Source organism: Chiloscyllium plagiosum, unplaced genomic scaffold (genome assembly GCF_037043375.1).
Source record: "Chiloscyllium plagiosum isolate Xiang-an unplaced genomic scaffold, Cpla_swu_hap1 HiC_scaffold_17, whole genome shotgun sequence".
Classification (NCBI taxonomy): Eukaryota; Metazoa; Chordata; class Chondrichthyes; order Orectolobiformes; family Hemiscylliidae; genus Chiloscyllium; species Chiloscyllium plagiosum.
In genome coordinates, this window is record NW_028270155.1 from 2,524,477 (window position 1) to 2,543,667 (window position 19,191).

Sequence of the window (19,191 nt, forward strand, 5' to 3'; positions counted from 1 at the left end):
CAAAGGCTGGATGTAGGTTTAGGAGACAGGATCAAACAGTTGGTTTGTAGTGCTGCGTCACAGAGGGTTGACACTCAGCATACAGTGGAGGTCCCTGTCATTTCATCACAGGAATATCTCCATGGGGTGTTGACAATATTAATTTCTGCCCATTTGTTAGTTCAGGGTAGTTGTGGAAATGTGAAGTGATTCTTAACTCACAGCAAATCTGTTAATGATCACTCTTATGCTCCCTGAACAACATTGAGTCTTGGTCAATCAATACCTGCATTTTAAAAAATTCATCCATGTTTTCAGATCCATATGGCATTGCTCCTGTTACTCTGTGATCTCAGAGTTTTTAAAAATCATTTATTGGGTGAAGGTGGAGCTGGCGAAGTGAGCATTTATTGTTCATCCCTAATTGTCCTGGAGAAGGTCATGATGAGCTAGTTTCTTGAACTTTTCAGTTCCTGGGTGTCAGACACCCACGGAGATGTCACAGTGAAGGAGCGATACATTTCCAAGTCAGTGAGTGGTTTGGAGGGGATCTTGCAGGAGGTGCTGTTCCTGTGTATCTGCTACCTTCACCCTTCTAGATGATTGTTGTTGTTGTTGGTTTGGAAGGTGCTGTCTGAGGATCTTTAGTGAGTTTCTGCAGTTAATGATATAGAAGATGGTATCAGCAATAACATTAGCAAATTTGCTGATGATACAAAGCTGGGTGGCAGGGTGAAATGTGATGAGGATGTTAGGAGATTACAGGGTGACCTGGACAGGTTAGGTGAGTGGGCAGATGCACGGCAGATGCAGTTTAATGTGGATAAATGTACGGTTATCCACTTTGGTAGCAAGAACAGAAAGGCAGATTACTACCTCAATGGAATCGATTTATGCAAAGGGGCAGTACAGAGAGATCTGGGTGTTCTTCTACACCAGTCAATGAAGGCCAGCATGCAGGTACAGCAGGTAGTGAAGAAGGATAATAGCATGCCGGCCTTCATAACAAGAGGAATTGAGTATAGAAGCAAAGAGGTGCTTCTGCAGCTGTACAGGGCCCTGGTGAGACCACACCTGGAGTACTGTGTGCAGTTCTGGTCTCCAAATTTGAGAAAAGACATTCTGGCTATTGAGCGAGTGCAGCGTAGGTTCACGAGGTCAATTCCTGGAATGGCAGGATTACCTTACACTGAAAGACTGAAGCGACTGGGCTTGTATACCCTTGAGTTTCGAAGGTTGAGAGGGGATCTGATTGAGACGTATAAGATTATGAAAGGATTGGACACTCTGGCAGTAGGAAACATATTTCCACTGATGGGTGAGTGCCGAACCAGAGGACACAGCTTAAAAATACAGGGTAGACCATTTAGGACAGAGCTCAGGAGAAACTTCTTCACCCAGAGAGTGGTGGGTGTGTGGAATGCTCTGCCCCAGAGGGCAGTGGAGGCCCAGTCTCTGGATTCATTTAAGAAAGAGTTGGATAGAGCTCTCAAAGATAGTGGAATAAAGGGTTATGGAGATAAGGCAGGAACAGGTTACTGTTTAGGAATGATCAGCCATGATTATATTGAATGGCAGTGCAGGCTCGAAGGGCAGAATGGCCTACTCCTGCACCTATTGTCTATTGTGCATCTTGTAAATTCTACACACTGCTGCTACTGAGCATCGGTGGTGGAGGGAGTGGGTGTTTGTGCATGTGGTGCCAATCAAGTGGGCTGCTTTGACCCAGAAGGTGTCAAGCTTCTTGAATGTTGTTGAGGCTGCACCCATCCAGGCAAGTGGGGAGTATTCTATCCCACTCCTGACCTGTGCCTTGCTGCAGAATACCTGAGACTAGATTAGACTGGTGCTCTTTGCCTCACCTCTAACCTGCTCTTGTCTCCACCGTATTTATCACAGAATCACATTGAGTAATGGTGTAGGATGAAGCCGTTCAGCCCATCATGTCAGCATCAGCTCTCCAAATGAGTTAATAGCATTCTTCTGCCTTTTCCTCAATCCTTTTCATGTTACAGAGTTACACAGGAAAGAAACAGGCCCTTCAGCCCACCGCATCTGTGCTGACAAACAAACACTGATCTCACTTGGTCCATAGCTGACTGAAAGCCATTTTAAGTACTCAACCAGTCGCTGCATTCATCACCTCCTCAGGTGATGTGTTCCATATATCTGTCACCTGGGTGAAAACAATTTTTCTCAGATCTCCTTAAACCCCTTGCTCCTCACCTTAAACCCTGTGCTTTCTGATCTTCAACATGTCTGCCATGGGGAAGAAAGTCTCACGATTTATTTTGTTTTTTTCTATTTAAGCAGCCCTCTTGAATGGATGGATTAGTTATGATATTCTAAAATTCCCTGGATTCTGGAGAGGTCCCAGTGGATATGAATACCAGCCAATGTGACACGCTCCTTCCAAAAAAAGGGAATAGGCAGAAAATGGGAATCTGTGGACCAGTTAGTTTGGTCTATGTCGTGGGGAAGTTGCTGGAGTCAATCATAACTCAACACTTGGGGAAAATAAAACTCAATGCAGCAATGACTGCATGGTTTTATGAAGGACAAATTGTGCTTGTTAACTTTGCAGGAGTTCTTTGAGGAGTTAAGCAGCAAGTGGATATTGGGGTCCAATGGGTATTGGGGATCTGGTGGATGTGATATATTTAGAATTCTACAAGGTATTTGACAAGGTGCTGCACTAAAGTCTAATCTAGAAGGTTAGATGCCTTCTGATCTAGAAGGGGGTTAAGTGAGGAGTATTGGCTTGGTCAGTGGATTGGCAGATTGATAGAAAGCTAACTGTTGGGATAAATGGGTCCTTCTCTGGTTGGCGAACTGTAACTAGTGGTGTGTCACAAAGTTTAGTTCTTGGACCTCTGCTGTTTACAGTCTATATAAATAATTAGCCAGCTGGGATTGTGTAACAGAGCAATATTCACAGATGAAACTAAAATAGTGGGAAAGCAATCTGTAATGAGGGGATAAAGATTTCCCGGTGGATATTGATAGGCTTGGAGAATGGCCCTGAGTCTGGCAGATGGAGTTTAATGTGGATAAGTGCGAAGTTGTCCATTTTGGCCAGAAAATAAAAGAGCAAATTATTTAAATTGGAAGATTCAAAGTGCATCTATTCACAGGGATCTGGGTGTTCTTGAACATGAATTGCAGAAAGTGCCGATTCAAGTGCAGCATATATTGAGAAAGGCAAATGGAACCTTAGCATTTCTTGCAAAAGGACTTGGTCAGCATGGACCAGTTGGACTACAGGGTCTGTTACCATGCTGTGCGACAATATTGAAAGAAATATTGTTACAATTATATAAGGTGTTGATGAGACCACACCTGGTCTATTGTGTCCAGTTTTAGTCTTGTTGATTGAGGAAAAATGTGGTGGTACTGGAGACAGTGCAGAGGAAGTTCACTGGATTGATTCCAGGAACGAAAAGGGCTGTTGTACGAGGAGCAGTTGAATAACCTGAGTCTGTACTCGTTAGAGTTCAGAAGAATGAGGGAGATCTGATTGAGGTATATAAAATGCTAATGGGGATTGGTAAAGTGAACGTTGAACAGCTTTTCCCCCTTTGGGGCAGTCTCAAACAAGAGGTCATAGATATAGATTGAGAGGAGATAGGTTCAAGACTAAGATGAGGAGAAACTACTACTTTCAGAGGGTTGTGAATCTGGAACTGCCCAGAGTGCAGGCAAGGCAAAATCAATCAATAGGTTCAAGAAAGAAATAGATATGTTTCTGATGAAAAGTAGAATAAAGGGCTGTGGGGAGCAGGCAGCAAAGTGGAGTTGAAACTAGGATAAGATCAGCTATGATCAAGTTAAATGGTGAAGCAGGCTTAAAGGGCTGAATTGCCTACTCCAATTCCTAATTCCTATGTTCCTGGGAATGCTTCAATTGAACCTCCATCCACTACACTTGCAGGGAGAGCGTTCCAGACTTGAGTACAATTGCTGGAATTCGGTTTCTGGTCAATCCTCAGGATGTTGATAGGAGGGATTCAGTGAGAGTAATGTCATTGAATATTAAGAGCAATGATTAGATTCTCTGCTGTTGGAGATTGTCATTGCCAGGCAACTATGTAACCAGAATGCTGGTTGTCACCTGTCAGCCCAAACCCAGATACTGTCCAGGTCTTGTTGCATTTGAACATGGTGCTGAACATTGTACAATCATTGGTGAATATCTTCCTATGTGCCACGTATGATTCCAATCACCTGGCCCCTGAGTTTGCCTCCTGATACCCATTGACTCCTGTTCTGACCTTCTGATTGAGGGAAGGTCATTGATGAAGCAGCTGAAGATGGTTGGGTCTAGGACACTACCCTGAGGGACTCCTGCAGAGGTGTCCTGGAGCTGAGATGACTGACCTCCAACAACCACCACCATCTTCCTATTTTCTAGGAGTGATTCCGATTACCATAGTGTTTGCCCCCTGATACCCATTGATTCCTGCTTTGCCAGAGCTCCTTGATACCACACTTGGTCGAATGCACCCTTGATGTTGAGGGCAGTGACTCTCCCCTCCCCTCTGGAATTCAGCTGTCTGTCCATGTTTGAACCAAGGCAATAATGAGATCAGGAGCTGAGTGCCCCTGGGGAACCCAAACGTGGCCTTGGTGGAGCCCAACTGAGCAGGTTATTGCTGAGTAACTGTGTTGAGATATTTGTGTTCATCAAATTCTGGCTTTCTGCATTCTCCGTTTTCCTGGCTCTATCATTGTTGGATGTGCCTTCAACTACCTGTGCCTTTTAAGACTTTTGTATTTTCCAAACAACACCATTCCATTCTCCTTCTTTAATTAAGTTACTCATTAAAATCTTCTGCTTTGCACAAGCTTTTGATTTACTTGGAGTGAGTGTGGCTTAGTGTTAAATGTTTAAGACCATGCTCCTGTGAAACTGCCAGGACTGGTTTCCCCTCTTAAAGGTGCTCCATAAATGAAGTTCCTGCTGGTTATCGTTGGAGAAGTGATGTTGATATAATTCTGTCATTTATGTCCTGGATGGTTTCTAGTGAAGGTGAGCGGTATTGGATGCTTGTTTTAACAGGTCCTGGCTCAGTGTTTGAACTGCTAACAGTGAAAGACAAGGAGAGACTGCAGCAGGAGGCAGTTTCCAGGAAGCTGCCTGTCCAGAGCCAGGCACCAGCCTCTAAGAAACCCAGCGATTCCCAGCTTCCTGCACTTGGAGCAAGGCTGACAAGTTCGACTGAATTTAAACCCTTTCTAAAGAATCCAGAGAAACAGAAGAGATATGAGGAATATGTGGAGAAGCTTAACTCAGGCCAAAGCCGTAAGTTACCCAAGATCAAGGTTGTATGTTTACAAGGCAAGTGAGGACTGCAGATGCTGGAAACCAGAGTTTAGATCAGAATGGTGCTGGAAAAGCACAGCAGGTCAGGCAGCTTTTGCCCAAAATGTCGGTTTTCCTGCTCCTCGGATGCTGCCTGATCTGTGCTTTTCCAGCACCACTCTGATCTAAACACTTGTGTGTTTACAGTCTAGTCTGTTGTGGTTTGGTCTTCAGAACTCTGCTATCCTTAACTTTCATTAGTTAGTCAGCCAACAGGCAACCTGAGACATTAACTCTATTTTTCATTTTGTAAATGCTGCCTGATTTGCTGAGTAGTTCCAGTATTTTGGTTTTAGTTCAGACTTCCAGCATCTGCAGTATTTTAGTTTTGTGACAATCTATTGCCTTTGTTTGAAAATTTTCAATTCAGCCCAAGCAGAAATGTCTTCCCTTGGGGGAGAATTCCACACCTTTTTTGTGACATTACCCTTGAACGGCTCGTTTCAGAATGTAAGGTTTAGATGCTACATATTGGACATTCACTCCAGTTGAAATAGTTTCTCTCTCAAAACAAAGCCTATTATCTCTAATCATTTTAAATGTCTTGCCGAGATCACCCCTTGCTCACCTTATTTAGGAGAATAGGAATTGAGTCGATGTAGCCAGCCCCGTTAATCAAACCTGGCATTGATGGACCCTCTGCCCCCAGGTGCCCTGGCCAGCTGCTTGGACCCGAACATGACCGAGTGGGAGCGAGAGCGGGAGCAGTATGAGTTCAGCCGAGCAGCAATGCTGTATCGTTCCACCAGTGCCTCACTGTCGTCCCGCTTCACTCGGGCCATGGTTTCAGACGACACGGACAAAGTGGAAGTGCTTGAACAACAGGAGGTACAGTAATGCTGAGCCAGAGAGGGAACTGCACAGACACCGTTCGATGCCAGGAACATGCTGCTGGGGAGATGGGAGATACAGATACAATAGCACTGTTTTAGAGGCATTTAGACAGACATATGAATGGGTAGAGACTTGAGAAATACAGACCACGTGCCAGCAGTGGGATTACATCTGGGGCTGCACGGTGGCTCAGTGGTTAGCACTGCTGCCCTCACAGCACCACAGACCTGGGTTTGATTCCAGCTGTGGGTGACTGAGCAAACTCCACACAAACATTCTCCACGTGTCTGTGTTGGTTTCCTCTGGGTGCTTCAGCCCAGCAATGTGCAGGTTAGGAGGATTGGCCCTGTTACATTGCCCATAGGATCCAGAGATGTGCACATTAAATAGATTGGCCATTGGAAATGTAGGGTTATAGAGATGTGGTGGATTAGGGTGGATGCTGTTCAGAGGGCTAGTGTGGATTCTGTGGGCTGAATGACCTGCTTCCACACTGTAGGGGTTCTATTTGAAAATGGCATCATGGTTGGCACAGATGTATTGGGCCAGAGGGCTTGTTCCTGTGTTGTACTGTTGTATGGAGGCTCAGGGATTGCAGGGACAGCCAAAAGTGGCCACATTGCACACATCTCTGGCATTGACTTAAAGAATGATAATTCGTTATAACTGACTAGTTTCCCTTCATTCCTGTGGATAGTGATTGTCTATGCTGTGTGTATGACTTGGCTCACAATCTGGCATTATGTATTGTCCTGAACTGCCCAAACTAGGAGTGATTGGATTCTGCCTGTGAGCTTCACTTACTCAGCTCAGTCACAATCAGAGCAGAATTCAAATAATCAGAGGGAAAAAAAGACAAGGCAACCAAAAAGAGAATTCAGTCTCATCCCTTTAGTATTCTACTCCCTCCCACAAACCACTACCCCCCTGAAGACAGGCTTGTCTTGTATTTGAATGCCTTGTAGTGAGGATCTGATTCACCCTGTGATGACTCTCCTCTTCCTCAGAGTGACGTCAATGACCAAGAGGCTGCAGTAAAAATGAAGATGTTTGGTCGTCTCACCAGGGACAAGTTTGAATGGCATCCCGAGAAACTTCTCTGCAAACGATTCAATGTCCCTGATCCTTACCCAGGGTATGTACAGAATTATAATCAGTCCCTCACACTGGGACTTTGTCACAATTGGCTCAGGTAACCGTGAAGGACTCTCCTTCTCAGCCTTTCCCCTTGCCCAAGGCGAAGTGACTCTCGGTTAAATCTCCACTAATGGTGCCCCCCTCTGCCCCTCTCCTCCCTGAGAGAGTAGCCCTATGGCAATGGTAGGGCTGTGCCAATGCTACCGTGATGACCTGGGTAGGGTGTGCTGTTTGTTGTGTCCCACTGTTCCATAGCCATCACAAACTGTTTAATATAACTCCCAATGAGACCACCAAGGCGACCACTCTGCCTGATTGATTATTATTCAGGTCTGAAGTGATTAATATGTTCCTTCAGTAACAGTAAAATAAAGATTTGGCTTTTAAAAAGAACAGTAAAAACAATTTCTAATTTATGCAACTTAGACTTTACTCCTTTGGAACCTTACACCCACAAACACATTTACAGTGAAGAAAAACAAAAGACAAACAGTTAACCTGTCTATCGGGGTGGAGAAAGGAAACAAATTTCCAGACCGTGCAAGTTCATTTCTCACAATGATGATATCCTGTTTTCTGTAGGTGATGGTTGTTCTTCAATCTCCTCATGGTTGATCAGATGAACTTGGAATTCTTTCTTTCCCGGTTTCCTCCATGGGGTTAGAGACAGAATGAAAGCGATGAATGTTTCTCGCTCTGCAATCTTTGGGTGTTTCCTGCACACTGCTGCTCTTGGCATTTACAGCTTTACAATATCTTGTAGTTCAGCCAAACACAAGGCTGTTATCAGGCAGCATTTCCTTATCCCAAAACAATTCCCAAGGCTGCTCAATCTTGACTCCTTCCTCCTCCAGCTTCTAGAAAGCAGCATGGCATTGCTCAGATCAACATCAGGTTTGAATGGCCAAGCCCTGATCCTCTGTCTCCGAAGGGGTAGCATTACCTCAATCCTGTATTGTCTGACTTTCTTCAGAGTGGGCTCAAATCGACAATCATTCCCTCCTCCTGAGAAGGTTGATGAAATGGGATGAGGTGAATCCAGGAACCCTGGAGTTGCTTGTTGAATATGGATGTTGACACGTTGCTGCTCTGCCTCTGCCTGAATGAGCTGCTGCTGGTCGGGTCTTTGCTCTGTTAACCCACACTGCCTCCTGATGGCCACAGCTTGTTATTTACATCATTCTGCAGGTCCACAAAGTCTGGGCTGCTCAAGGTCAAGAGGGATAAATATTCGGTGTTCAACTTTTTAAATGTCCACACGGCTCCTGAACCCCGAAAACTGGAATCTAAAACGGAAACTATAAAACATACTAGTGAGTATCTATTATAAAATCAATGTGCGGCCTTTGAGCGTGTCCCTGCGTTAATGGATGTGTAATGTATTCTCTGCTGTTTCGTGCAGCAGCTCTGAAATCTCCTGAATCCAGGAGACCATCTCGGTGGGACGTGTCAGCAGAGGATAAGGAGAAAGGTCTGACTGATCATGCTTCCGGATTGATTGGATCGGATTCGACAGGCGAAACAAGTTTAATTCAGCACACGGAAAAAGAAGTCCAACAAGGCCCAGAAACCGAAACTGCAGAGCTGGTGAGAATGCGCTCCGCGAGGGGATTTTCTGATAGCCAAATCAAGAGGAGAGGTGCGGACATGTGAATCCGGCTGATATGGACTCCGAGGGATTATTGTGTAGAAATATTGATAAGAATTGTTCAGAAAAGTCACCCATGACTCCAGTCGCAGTCTGATTCGGTCTGGTCTATATGTGACTCCAGTCGCGGTCTGATTCGGTCTGGTCTATATGTGACTCCAGTCGCAGTCTGATTCGGTCTGGTCTATATGTGACTCCAGTCGCAGTCTGATTCGGTCTGGTCTATATGTGACTCCAGTCGCAGTCTGATTCGGTATGGTCTATATGTGACTCCAGTCCCACACTGATCCGGTCTGCTCTATATGTGACTCCAGTCCCACACTGATCCGGTCTGGTCTATATGTGACTACAGTCACACACTGATCCGGTCTGGTCTATATGTGACTCCAGTCCCACTCTGATTCAGTCTGGACTATATGCGACTCCAGTACCACTCTGATCCGGTCTGGTCTATGTGTGACTCGAGTTCCACACTGATCCGGTCTGGTCTACATGTGACTCCAGTCCCACACTGATCCGGTCTGGTCTATATGTGACTCCAGTCCCACACTGATCCGGTCTGGTCTATATGTGACTCCAGTCCCACACTGATCTGGTCTGGTCTATATGTGACTCCAGTCCCACACTGATCTGGTCTGGACTATACGTGACTCCAGTCCCACCCTGATCCCGTCTGGTCTATATGCGACTCCGGTCTGGTCTATATGTGACTCCAGTCGCAGCCTGATCCGGTCTGGTCTATATATGACTCCAGTCCCACACAGATCCGGTCTGGTCTATTTGTGACTCCAGTCACAGCCTGATCCGGTCTGGTCTATATGTGACTCCAGTCACACACTGATCCGGTCTGGTCTATATGTGACTCCAGTCCCAGACTGATCCGGTCTGGTCTATATGTGACTCCAGTCCCAGACTGATCCGGTCTGGTCTATTTGTGACTCCAGTCACAGCCTGATCCGGTCTGGTCTACATGTGACTCCAGTCACACACTGATCCGGTCTGGTCTATATGTGACTCCAGTCACACACTGATCCGGTCTGGTCTATATGTGACTCCAGTCCCACACTGATCCGGTCGGGTCTATATGTGACTCCAGTCACTCTGGTCTGGTCTATATGTGACTCCAGTCCCCCTCTGATCTGGTCTGGACTATAGGTGACTCCAGTGCCACACTGATCCGGTCTGGTCTATATGTGACTTCAGTCCCACACTGATCCTGTCTGGTTTATATGTGACTCCAGTCGCAGCCTGATCCGGTCTGGTCTATATGTGACTCCAGTCACACACTGATCCGGTCTGGTCTATATGTGACTCCAGTCCCACACTGATCCGGTCTGGTCAATATGTGACTCCAGTCACTCTGGTCTGGTCTATATGTGACTCCAGTCCCCCTCTGATCTGGTCTGGACTATAGGTGACTCCAGTGCCACACTGATCCGGTCTGGTCTATATGTGACTTCAGTCCCACACTGATCCTGTCTGGTTTATATGTGACTCCAGTCGCAGCCTGATCCGGTCTGGTCTATATGTGACTCCAGTCCCACACTGATCCGGTTTGATCTATATGTGACTCCAGTCCCACACTGATCCGGTCTGGTCTATATGTGACTCCAGTCCCAGTCTGATCCGGTCTGGTCTATATGTGACTCCAGTCCCAGTCTGATCCGGTCTGGTACATCTGTGACTCCAGTCCCACACTGATCCGGTCTGGTCTATATGTGACTCCAGTCACGCACTGATCCGGTCTGGTCTACATGTGACTCCAGTCCAACACTGATCCGGTCTGATCTATATGTGACTCCAGTCCCACACTGATCTGGTCTGGTCTATATGTGACTCCAGTCCCACACTGATCCGGTCTGGTCTATATGTGACTCCATTCCCACACTGATCCGGTCTGGTCTATATGTGACTCCATTCCCACACTGATCCGGTCTGGTCTATATGTGACTCCAGTCCCACACTGATCCGGTCTGGTCTATATGTGACTCCAGTCCCACACTGATCCGGTCTGGTCTATATGTGACTCCAGTCCCACACTGATCCGGTCTGGTCTATATGTGACTCCAGTCCCACACTGATCCGGTCTGGTCTATATGTGACTCCAGTCACTCTGAACCGGTCTGGTCTATATGTGACTCCAGTCACAGCCTGATCCGGTCTGGTCTATATGTGACTCCAGTCCCACACTGATCCGGTCTGATCTATATGTGACTCCAGTCCCACACTGATCCGGTCTGGTCTATATGTGTCTCCAGTCCCACACTGATCCGGTCTGGTCTATATGTGTCTCCAGTCCCACACTGATCCGGTCTGGTCTATATGTGACTCCAGTCCCACTCTGATCCGGTCTGGTCTATATTTGACTCCAGTCCCACACTGATCCGGTCTGGTCGATATGTGACTCCAGTCACTCTGATCCGGTCTGGTCTATATGTGACTCCAGTCACAGCCTGATCCGGTCTGGTCTATATGTGACTCCAGTCCCACACTGATCCGGTCTGATCTATATGTGACTCCAGTCCCACACTGATCCGGTCTGGTCTATATGTGACTCCAGTCCCACTCTGATCCGGTCTGGTCTATATGTGACTCCAGTCCCGCTCTGATCCGGTCTGGTCTATATGTGACTCCAGTCACACACTGATCCGGTCTGGTCTATATGTGACTCCAGTCGCAGCCTGATCTGGTCTGGTCTATATGTGACTCCAGTCCCACACTGATCCGGTCTGGTCTATATGTGACTCCAGTCCCACACTGATCCGGTCTGGTCTATATGTGACTCCAGTCCCACACTGATCCGGTCTGGTCTATATGTGACTCCAGTCCCACACTGATCCGGTCTGGTCTATATGTGACTCCAGTCCCACACTGATCCGGTCTGGTCTATATGTGACTCCAGTCCCACACTGATCCGGTCTGGTCTATCTGGGACTCCAGTCACTCTGATCCGGTCTGGTCTATATGTGACTCCATTCCCACTCTGATCCGGTCTGGTCTATATGTGACTCCAGTCCCACACTGATCCGGTCTGGTCTATATATGACTCCAGTCCCACCCTGATCCGGTCTGGTCTATATGTGACTCCAGTCCCACACTGATCCGGTCTGGTCTATATGTGACTCCATTCCCACACTGATCCGGTCTGGTCTATATGTGACTCCATTCCCACACTGATCCGGTCTGGTCTATATGTGACTCCAGTCCCACACTGATCCGGTCTGGTCTATATGTGACTCCAGTCCCACACTGATCCGGTCTGGTCTATATGTGACTCCAGTCCCACACTGATCCGGTCTGGTCTATATGTGACTCCAATCCCACACTGATCCGGTCTGGTCTATATGTGACTCCAGTCACACACTGATCCGGTCTTGTGTATATGTGACTCCATTCCCACTCTGATCCGGTCTGGTCTATATGTGACTCCAGTCGCAGCCTGATCCGGTCTGGTCTATATGTGACTCCAGTCGCAGCCTGATCCGGTCTGGTCTATATGTGACTCCAGTCGCAGCCTGATCCGGTCAGGCTAACACTGTTGGCCACATTTCAGGTACGGACAATCCTTGGGCCTAGTTCGCACTCAGTGTTGTTTTAAATTGGACAGCTCCATGAGTGAATTTTACCTCCACATCCAGTGATTGCAACTTCATTAAACATGGCTAACCACTCCTGACACCATGCTGGCTGTGTCTTTTTATCTGTTTTTTTTTATACTTCCAATGGTCTTCTCTTTGGAAGAAGGCCAGATCTAAGAGAGTCAACAAAAAATACAACTGGTAATTTGGAGGGAGGTTCTTTACCCAGAGTGGGGAGAACATTCTACCTGGAGTGAATAACAATTAATACAGTGAACGAGGAGGTAATGAGACGTGTGAGAAAGAACAGAATCAGATGATAGAGTAGGAGAGCCATTTTCCCTCTGTCTACCTTAAATAATCTTTTCAGAAACATTCCACTTTCCCCTCTTCTCCAAGGCAAACGGCCCCAGTTTCTCCAACCAAACCTGGCAGCTCCACTCCCCCCTCCATGCAACCAGTCTGTTAAATCAACTCTGCACTCTGAGAAACCTTCCTGTCCTTTGTAAAGCATGCTGACCAGAACTGGATGCAATACTGTGGCTGTGGATCCATCAAAGTATTTGATTGGATAACTGTTGAGTTTTGCTACATTATTAAAGGTAATATTCTATCCTTCTTGCAGGAAGATGCTGAGGGGGAAGGAAAGCGGCCATCCATGGACTTGTTTAAAGCTATCTTCACCAGCTCATCTGAGGAGAAGTCTTCATCTTCCTCCTCTGAAGAGGATGAAGGTGAGGACACCAGTGAAGTGGACCCTGCTCCTGGGGGACGTGTTTCAGTACAGTGTGGACCTCCTAACCCTCCAGCAGACCTTCAGCCAGGTTAGTTTGGTCAGCACTCTGTGATTGGCTACCTTCAACCCTTTGGTTGGAATGATGTTTCCTTTCGAATGACTCAATGCAACATTTCTAGAGAGTAGCCATTACAATACCTTACAGAGGAGAAAGTGAGGTCTGCAGATGCTGGAGATCAGAGATGGAAATGTGTTGCTGGAAAAGCGCAGCAGGTCAGGCAGCATCTAGGGAACAGGAGAAGGGCTAATGCCCGAAACGTCGATTCTCCTGTTCCCTAGATGCTGCCTGACCTGCTGCGCTTTTCCAGCAACACATTTCCATCTCAATACCTTACGGACTCTACCCTACGGGGCTGTACTGAAGAAGGGCTTATGCCTGAAACGTCGATTCTCCTGCTCCTTGGATGCTGCCTGGCCTGCTGTGTTTTTCCAGCACCACATTTTTCAACTCTGGTCTCCAGCATCTGCAGTCCTCACTTTCTCCTGTGCTGTGAGTGGTGCATGAGCTTTACTCTAACCCTGTGCTGTTCCTGACCTGGGTGTGTTTAATGAGAGAGCGCTTTACTCTCTATCTAACCCCATGCTGTCCCTGTGCTGGCTATTGAGAGACAGTGTAGAAGAAGCTTTACTTTCTGTTTCAAAGAACAGAGAGAGCTTTACTCTGTGCTATACCTGTCCTGGAAGTGTGTGATGGGGAATATTGTCACAGAAACTGTACTCTGTGTACATTATATGTACTGTTTTTGATTCTAATGATCAGTTCTCCACAGTTTTATCTATTGCTCATGTGCAGAATTTCACCAGAGTGACAGCGAGGAGATTTGCTCACAGCTGATCTCCCAGTGTACTTTCTGGCCATTGGTGGATGTTTTGACTGAGAGTGGTTTCTTGTTGTCTGCCTTAGTGAAGGAACTTGATGGAAGGCCACAGCCTGTGCAGTGCAGCCCAGAGAATCCGAAAGGCGGGGAAGAGTTCGGGCCCCAGCTCCCTCCAGCTCTCCGCTTTGGTGAGATACTAATCCCTGTCTTAATACTGTTGATGCAGAGCAAGGCAGTTATCCTAAAGACTTCATAAAACACTGGTTATGCCTTAGTTGTAGTGTGCATTTAGGGGCAATATACAGTAATATGTGTTAAGAGATAGTGCTGGTGAATCAAAAGGCTGTTTAAAGCATTGCCACTTGTGCCATGAGCAGGAATTGAATGAAAACATGTCTCTACATAACCTGCAACTTATTCTACCTGATGTCAAGGAAATGAAATTGGACTGGGAATCCCAAGGTCCCAACAACTACTCTGGGGCAATAGCAGCTGGTGGAATTTAAATTCAGTTTAAAACAATCTGGTCTTGAATGGTGACCGTGAAACCACTTGGAAGGAACTCTGACCAGCACGTGACTCCAGACCCACAGCAATGTGGCTTTCTGGGCAATCAGGGATGGTCAATAAATGTGTAACACTCACATCACGTATAAAAACAAGCAAAAGGAAAGGGAGAGACCATTGCCAATGGCAGGCAGGTCAGTGAGCAGACGGAAGGGAATTGGAATGAGGTTTATTGTCCCGTGTACTCAAGTTCCAAGAGAACGAGGGGACAGTGAGAGTGTACAATGTCAGCAATATGGTGCCGTCTTAGGGACAGAGTACCCAGGTACAAAACTTCAGTACAATAATTAGAGAAAATAAATAAAATGTTACAGTACGTTATAAATATACATAGGATAAGTTAAGAGAATAAGAAAGAGAGCTAAAAAGACAGACAGGACTGTCTTTCTGTAAGGGCTTCCACATGGGTCTGACTGGGCTCCATCAGTTCCCATCCAGTACCATCTCCCCCACCCTCCCCCCGTCCCCTCTGATGACCACCCCCATCCCCTCTGACTCCTCCTCCCCACTGACCCCCCCAACCCTCTGTCCCAGCTGTCCTCCCCTCTCTCCCCTTCCCAAGTTACCGCTCTGCTCCGGGCCTACTGACCCCTGACCCTGCTATACTCCAGCTGACCCACTCCTCTCCGTTCCCGCTGACCCTTCTGGTTCCCATTGGTAGAAGAAATTTAAACAAAGATGTGGGCGGCACGGTGGCACAGTGGTTAGCACTGCTGCCTCAGAGCGCCAGAGACCCAGGTTCAATTCCCGCCTCAGGCGACTGTCTGTGTGGAGTTTGCACATTCTCCCCGTGTCTGCGTGGGTTTCCTCCGGGTGCTCCGGTTTCCTCCCACAGTCCAAACATGTGCAGGTCAGGTGAACTGGCCATACTAAATTGCCGGTAGTGTTAGGTGAAGGGGTAAATGTAGGGGAATGGGTTTGGGTGGGTTGCGCTTCGGGGGTGTCAGTGTGGACTTGTTGGGCTGAAGGGCCTGTTTCCACACTGTAAATAATCTAATCTAAAGCTGGCAATGAACTGTCAATCATCATTGCCAGGTGCAATCTCCATGTCAATATCTGTATCAATCAGAGTCCACTGATCTTATAATCAGCACCCTCCTGCAGTATAATGGGGATTTCCCTGAATATTGGTATTTCCTGTGAAATGTCTTGATGAGCTAAAGATGAAAAGCTTTGACCGAATGTCCTTTATGTGGGCAGTGCCCAGTATGACACATGCTCTCAGTGGATCACTGATGGACAGTGCGTTGTCACAATACAGCAAAGATTCATCGAGTCTGCAGCAGCAAAAACTCCTCTTCACCTGCACTGGGCCCATAGCTGTTGATGTTCTGACATTTAAGTGGCTCATCCAAGTAAACGCTAAAGGTTGCGAGGTTACCCTCCCAGACAGTGCATTCCAGATTGACATCATCCTCTGTTCAAAGGTGTTTTCTTGAATTCCCTTCTGAGCCTCCTGCCTTTGATTGTAAACTGAAGAAACCTCGTCATTGTCCCTTTGACTAAGGGCAACAACTGCTTTCTATTCACCCTGTCCACGATCCCCCATGATCTTACACCCCTGTCGGGGTCCCCACTCAGCTGTTTCTGCTCCAAAGAAAACATCCCGAGCTTATCCAGCCTCTCCATCACTCAAATGCTCCATTCCAGGTGATATCCTGGTGAATCTCCTCTGCAGCCCCTCCCTCCAGTGTAATCACATCCTTCCTATAGAGGTGAGATCAGAAATGCACACAGTTTCCCAGCTGTGCCCTAATCGAAGTACTGTACCATTCCAACATAACCTCCCTGCTCTTATAATCTATGCTACAACTGATATGGACTCGTGTCCTGTATGCCTCCTTAATCACCCTTTTTAACCGGCCGTGCGACCTTCGGGGATCTGTGGACAAGTTCCCCGAGATCCCTCTGTTTGTTGGAGTTTCCCGTGCCCTGCCATTCATTGACTACTCGCTTTCTCATGTTTTGTTAAACTGAAGGTAACACCAAACCACCACCTGATGACACTGTGGTTTCCCCGGTAACGAGATGCAAATGGCTAGAGGAAGGCAGCAGCGGTACAGCTCAGCAGAAAGGGAAACCGAAAAAGAAGCACAAAGACAGGAAGGAAAAGAAAGCGAGAAAGGAGAAGGTCAGTTCAGTCGGTGTGAGAGACAAAGGAGCATGTGGAACCACATCAAACCACTCTGCATGTAGGCTGCCTTGGTGCTTTGAGATGGTGTGTCAGGAAATGCAGAGACTGCCCCACCTCACCATCCCTCTGTGACTGTGCAATGCAGCATCAGGAACACTGGCCCAGTGTTAATAAGGTCAGCGCTGAGGGGGTACTGCACTGTCGGAGGGTCAGTGGTGAGGGAGCGCGTCGCCACGGCAGAGGGTCAGCGCTGCACCGTGTCGGAGGGTCAGGGCTGAGGGAGCGCCGCGTCTTGTCAGAGGGTCAGCGCAGAGGCCGCGCCGCGTCTTGTCAGAGGGTCAGCGCAGAGGGAGCGCCGCGTCTTGTCAGAGGGTCAGCGCAGAGGGAGCGCCGCGTCTTGTCAGAGGGTCAGCGCAGAGGGAGCGCCGCGTCTTGTCAGAGGGTCAGCGCAGAGGGAGCGCCGCGTCTTGTCAGAGGGTCAGCGCAGAGGGAGCGCCGCGCCGTGTGGGAGGGTCAGGGCAGAGGGAGCGCCGCGCCGTGTGGGAGGGTCAGCGCAGAGGGAGCGCCACGTTGTGTCGGAGGGTCAGCGCAGAGGGAGCGCCGCGTCGTGTCGGAGGGTCAGCGCAGAGGGAGCGCCGCGTCTTGTCGGAGGGTCAGCGCAGAGGGAGCGCCACGTTGTGTCGGAGGGTCAGCGCAGAGGGAGGGCCGCGCCGTGTCGGAGGGTCAGCGCAGAGGGAGCGTCGCGTCGTGTCGGAGGGTCAGCGCAGAGGGAGCGCCGCGTCGTGTCGGAGGGTCAGCGCAGAGGGAGCGTCGCGTCGTGTCGGAGGGTCAGCGCAGAGGGAGCGCCGCGTCGTGTCGGAGGGTCAGCGCTGAGGGAGCGCCGCGCCGTCTCGGACGGTCAGCGCAGAGGGAGCGTCGCGTCGTGTCGGAGGGTCAGCGCAGAGGGAGCGTCGCGTCGTGTCGGAGGGTCAGCGCAGAGGGAGCGCCGCGTCGTGTCGGAGGGTCAGCGCAGAGGGAGCGTCGCGTCGTGTCGGAGGGTCAGCGCAGAGGGAGCGCCGCGTCGTGTCGGAGGGTCAGCGCTGAGGGAGCGCCGCGCCGTCTCGGACGGTCAGCGCTGAGGGAGCGCCGCGTCGTGTCGGAGGGTCAGCGCTGAGGGAGCGCCGCGCCGTCTCGGACGGTCAGCGCTGAGGGAGCGCCGCGCCGTCTCGGAGGGTCAGCGCAGAGGGAGGACCTCGTCATGTTGGAGGGTCAGCGCAGAGGGAGGACCTCGTCATGTTGGAGGGTCAGCGCAGAGGTATTGTCTATCCATTTACTACTTATGTGAGACTATGAAAATACTTTGAAAGCTTTCATTAGATGTGAGGCAGTCTTTGGGTCATCCTGAGTGAATTTTCCAGAAATGCAATTCTGTTGCTTCCTCTGCAGAAAAAGAAACACAAAAAACACAAACACAAATCCAAGCTCAGGGGCAGGAAGCTGAAGGATAATGACAGCAGCTCAGGGGACTCTGAATCTGAACAGAGTGATGGTGTGAGTGACCACACAGGCCCCCAGTCTGTGTCTGATGCAAATCTGCTGCTGCGGTGAGTATTAGAAACATAGATGGAGGAGGAGTCGGCCATATAACCCTTTGTGCTTACCTCATTTAAAAGAATAATAAAAAACAGTACAGCACAGGAACAGACCTTTTGGCCCAGCAGCACTATGCCAACCTTTCCAAACTAAAACCTTTTGTCTCTACATAGTCAATATCCTTTTATACCCTGGCTGTTCCTGTACCTGTCAAGAATGCCTCTTAAACATTGGTATTGTATCCATCTCCATCTCTGGTAGTACATTCCATGTACTTAACCACCCTCTGTGTAAAACACCTGCCTCTCACATCTCCTGTAAATTTTCCCTGTTTTACCTTTCACCTATGTCCCCTAGATATTGACATTTCTACTATGGGAGAAAGACTCGACTATCCATTCTATCCATGCCTGTCAATTTTGTAAACTTCTGTCAAGTTGCTTCCTCATCCTCTGACATTCAACTGAAAACAAACCAAGTTTGTCCAATATCTCCTCATAGCTAATACCCTCCAAATCAAGGCAGCATCCTGGTAAATATCTCTGTACCCTCTCCAAAGCCTCCACATCTTTCTGGTAGCATGGCACCCAGAACTGTGGCTTAAATAAAGTCCTGTACAGCTACAACATGAGTCGCCAATTTTCATGCTGTATGCCCCGACCAATGAAGGTAAGGATGCAATATGTCCTCCAGACCACCTTATCCTCTTGTGATGCTCCTTTCAGGGAACTGTGGGACCTGGATGCCCAGCTCCCTCTGTATGTTG

The 19,191-nt window shown here is 48.2% G+C and overlaps 1 protein-coding gene across 2 annotated transcripts in view; it reads left to right on the forward strand.

Annotated features, from left to right (window-relative positions):
• gpatch1 (G patch domain containing 1) overlaps positions 1 to 19,191 on the forward strand; it is a 62,442-nt gene that overhangs the window by 39,762 nt on the left and 3,489 nt on the right. Inside the window, exons 11-19 of one of the 2 annotated variants that reach the window (XM_087995678.1) lie at positions 5,039 to 5,281; positions 5,991 to 6,169; positions 7,183 to 7,310; positions 8,501 to 8,625; positions 8,715 to 8,899; positions 13,164 to 13,362; positions 14,239 to 14,340; positions 16,699 to 16,850; positions 18,279 to 18,436. In XM_087995678.1, the coding sequence (XP_087851804.1) occupies positions 5,039 to 5,281; positions 5,991 to 6,169; positions 7,183 to 7,310; positions 8,501 to 8,625; positions 8,715 to 8,899; positions 13,164 to 13,362; positions 14,239 to 14,340; positions 16,699 to 16,850; positions 18,279 to 18,436 (1,471 nt within the window). The remainder of the gene's footprint in view (positions 1 to 5,038; positions 5,282 to 5,990; positions 6,170 to 7,182; positions 7,311 to 8,500; positions 8,626 to 8,714; positions 8,900 to 13,163; positions 13,363 to 14,238; positions 14,341 to 16,698; positions 16,851 to 18,278; positions 18,437 to 19,191) is intronic. The other variant, XM_087995679.1, reaches the window with a different exon arrangement.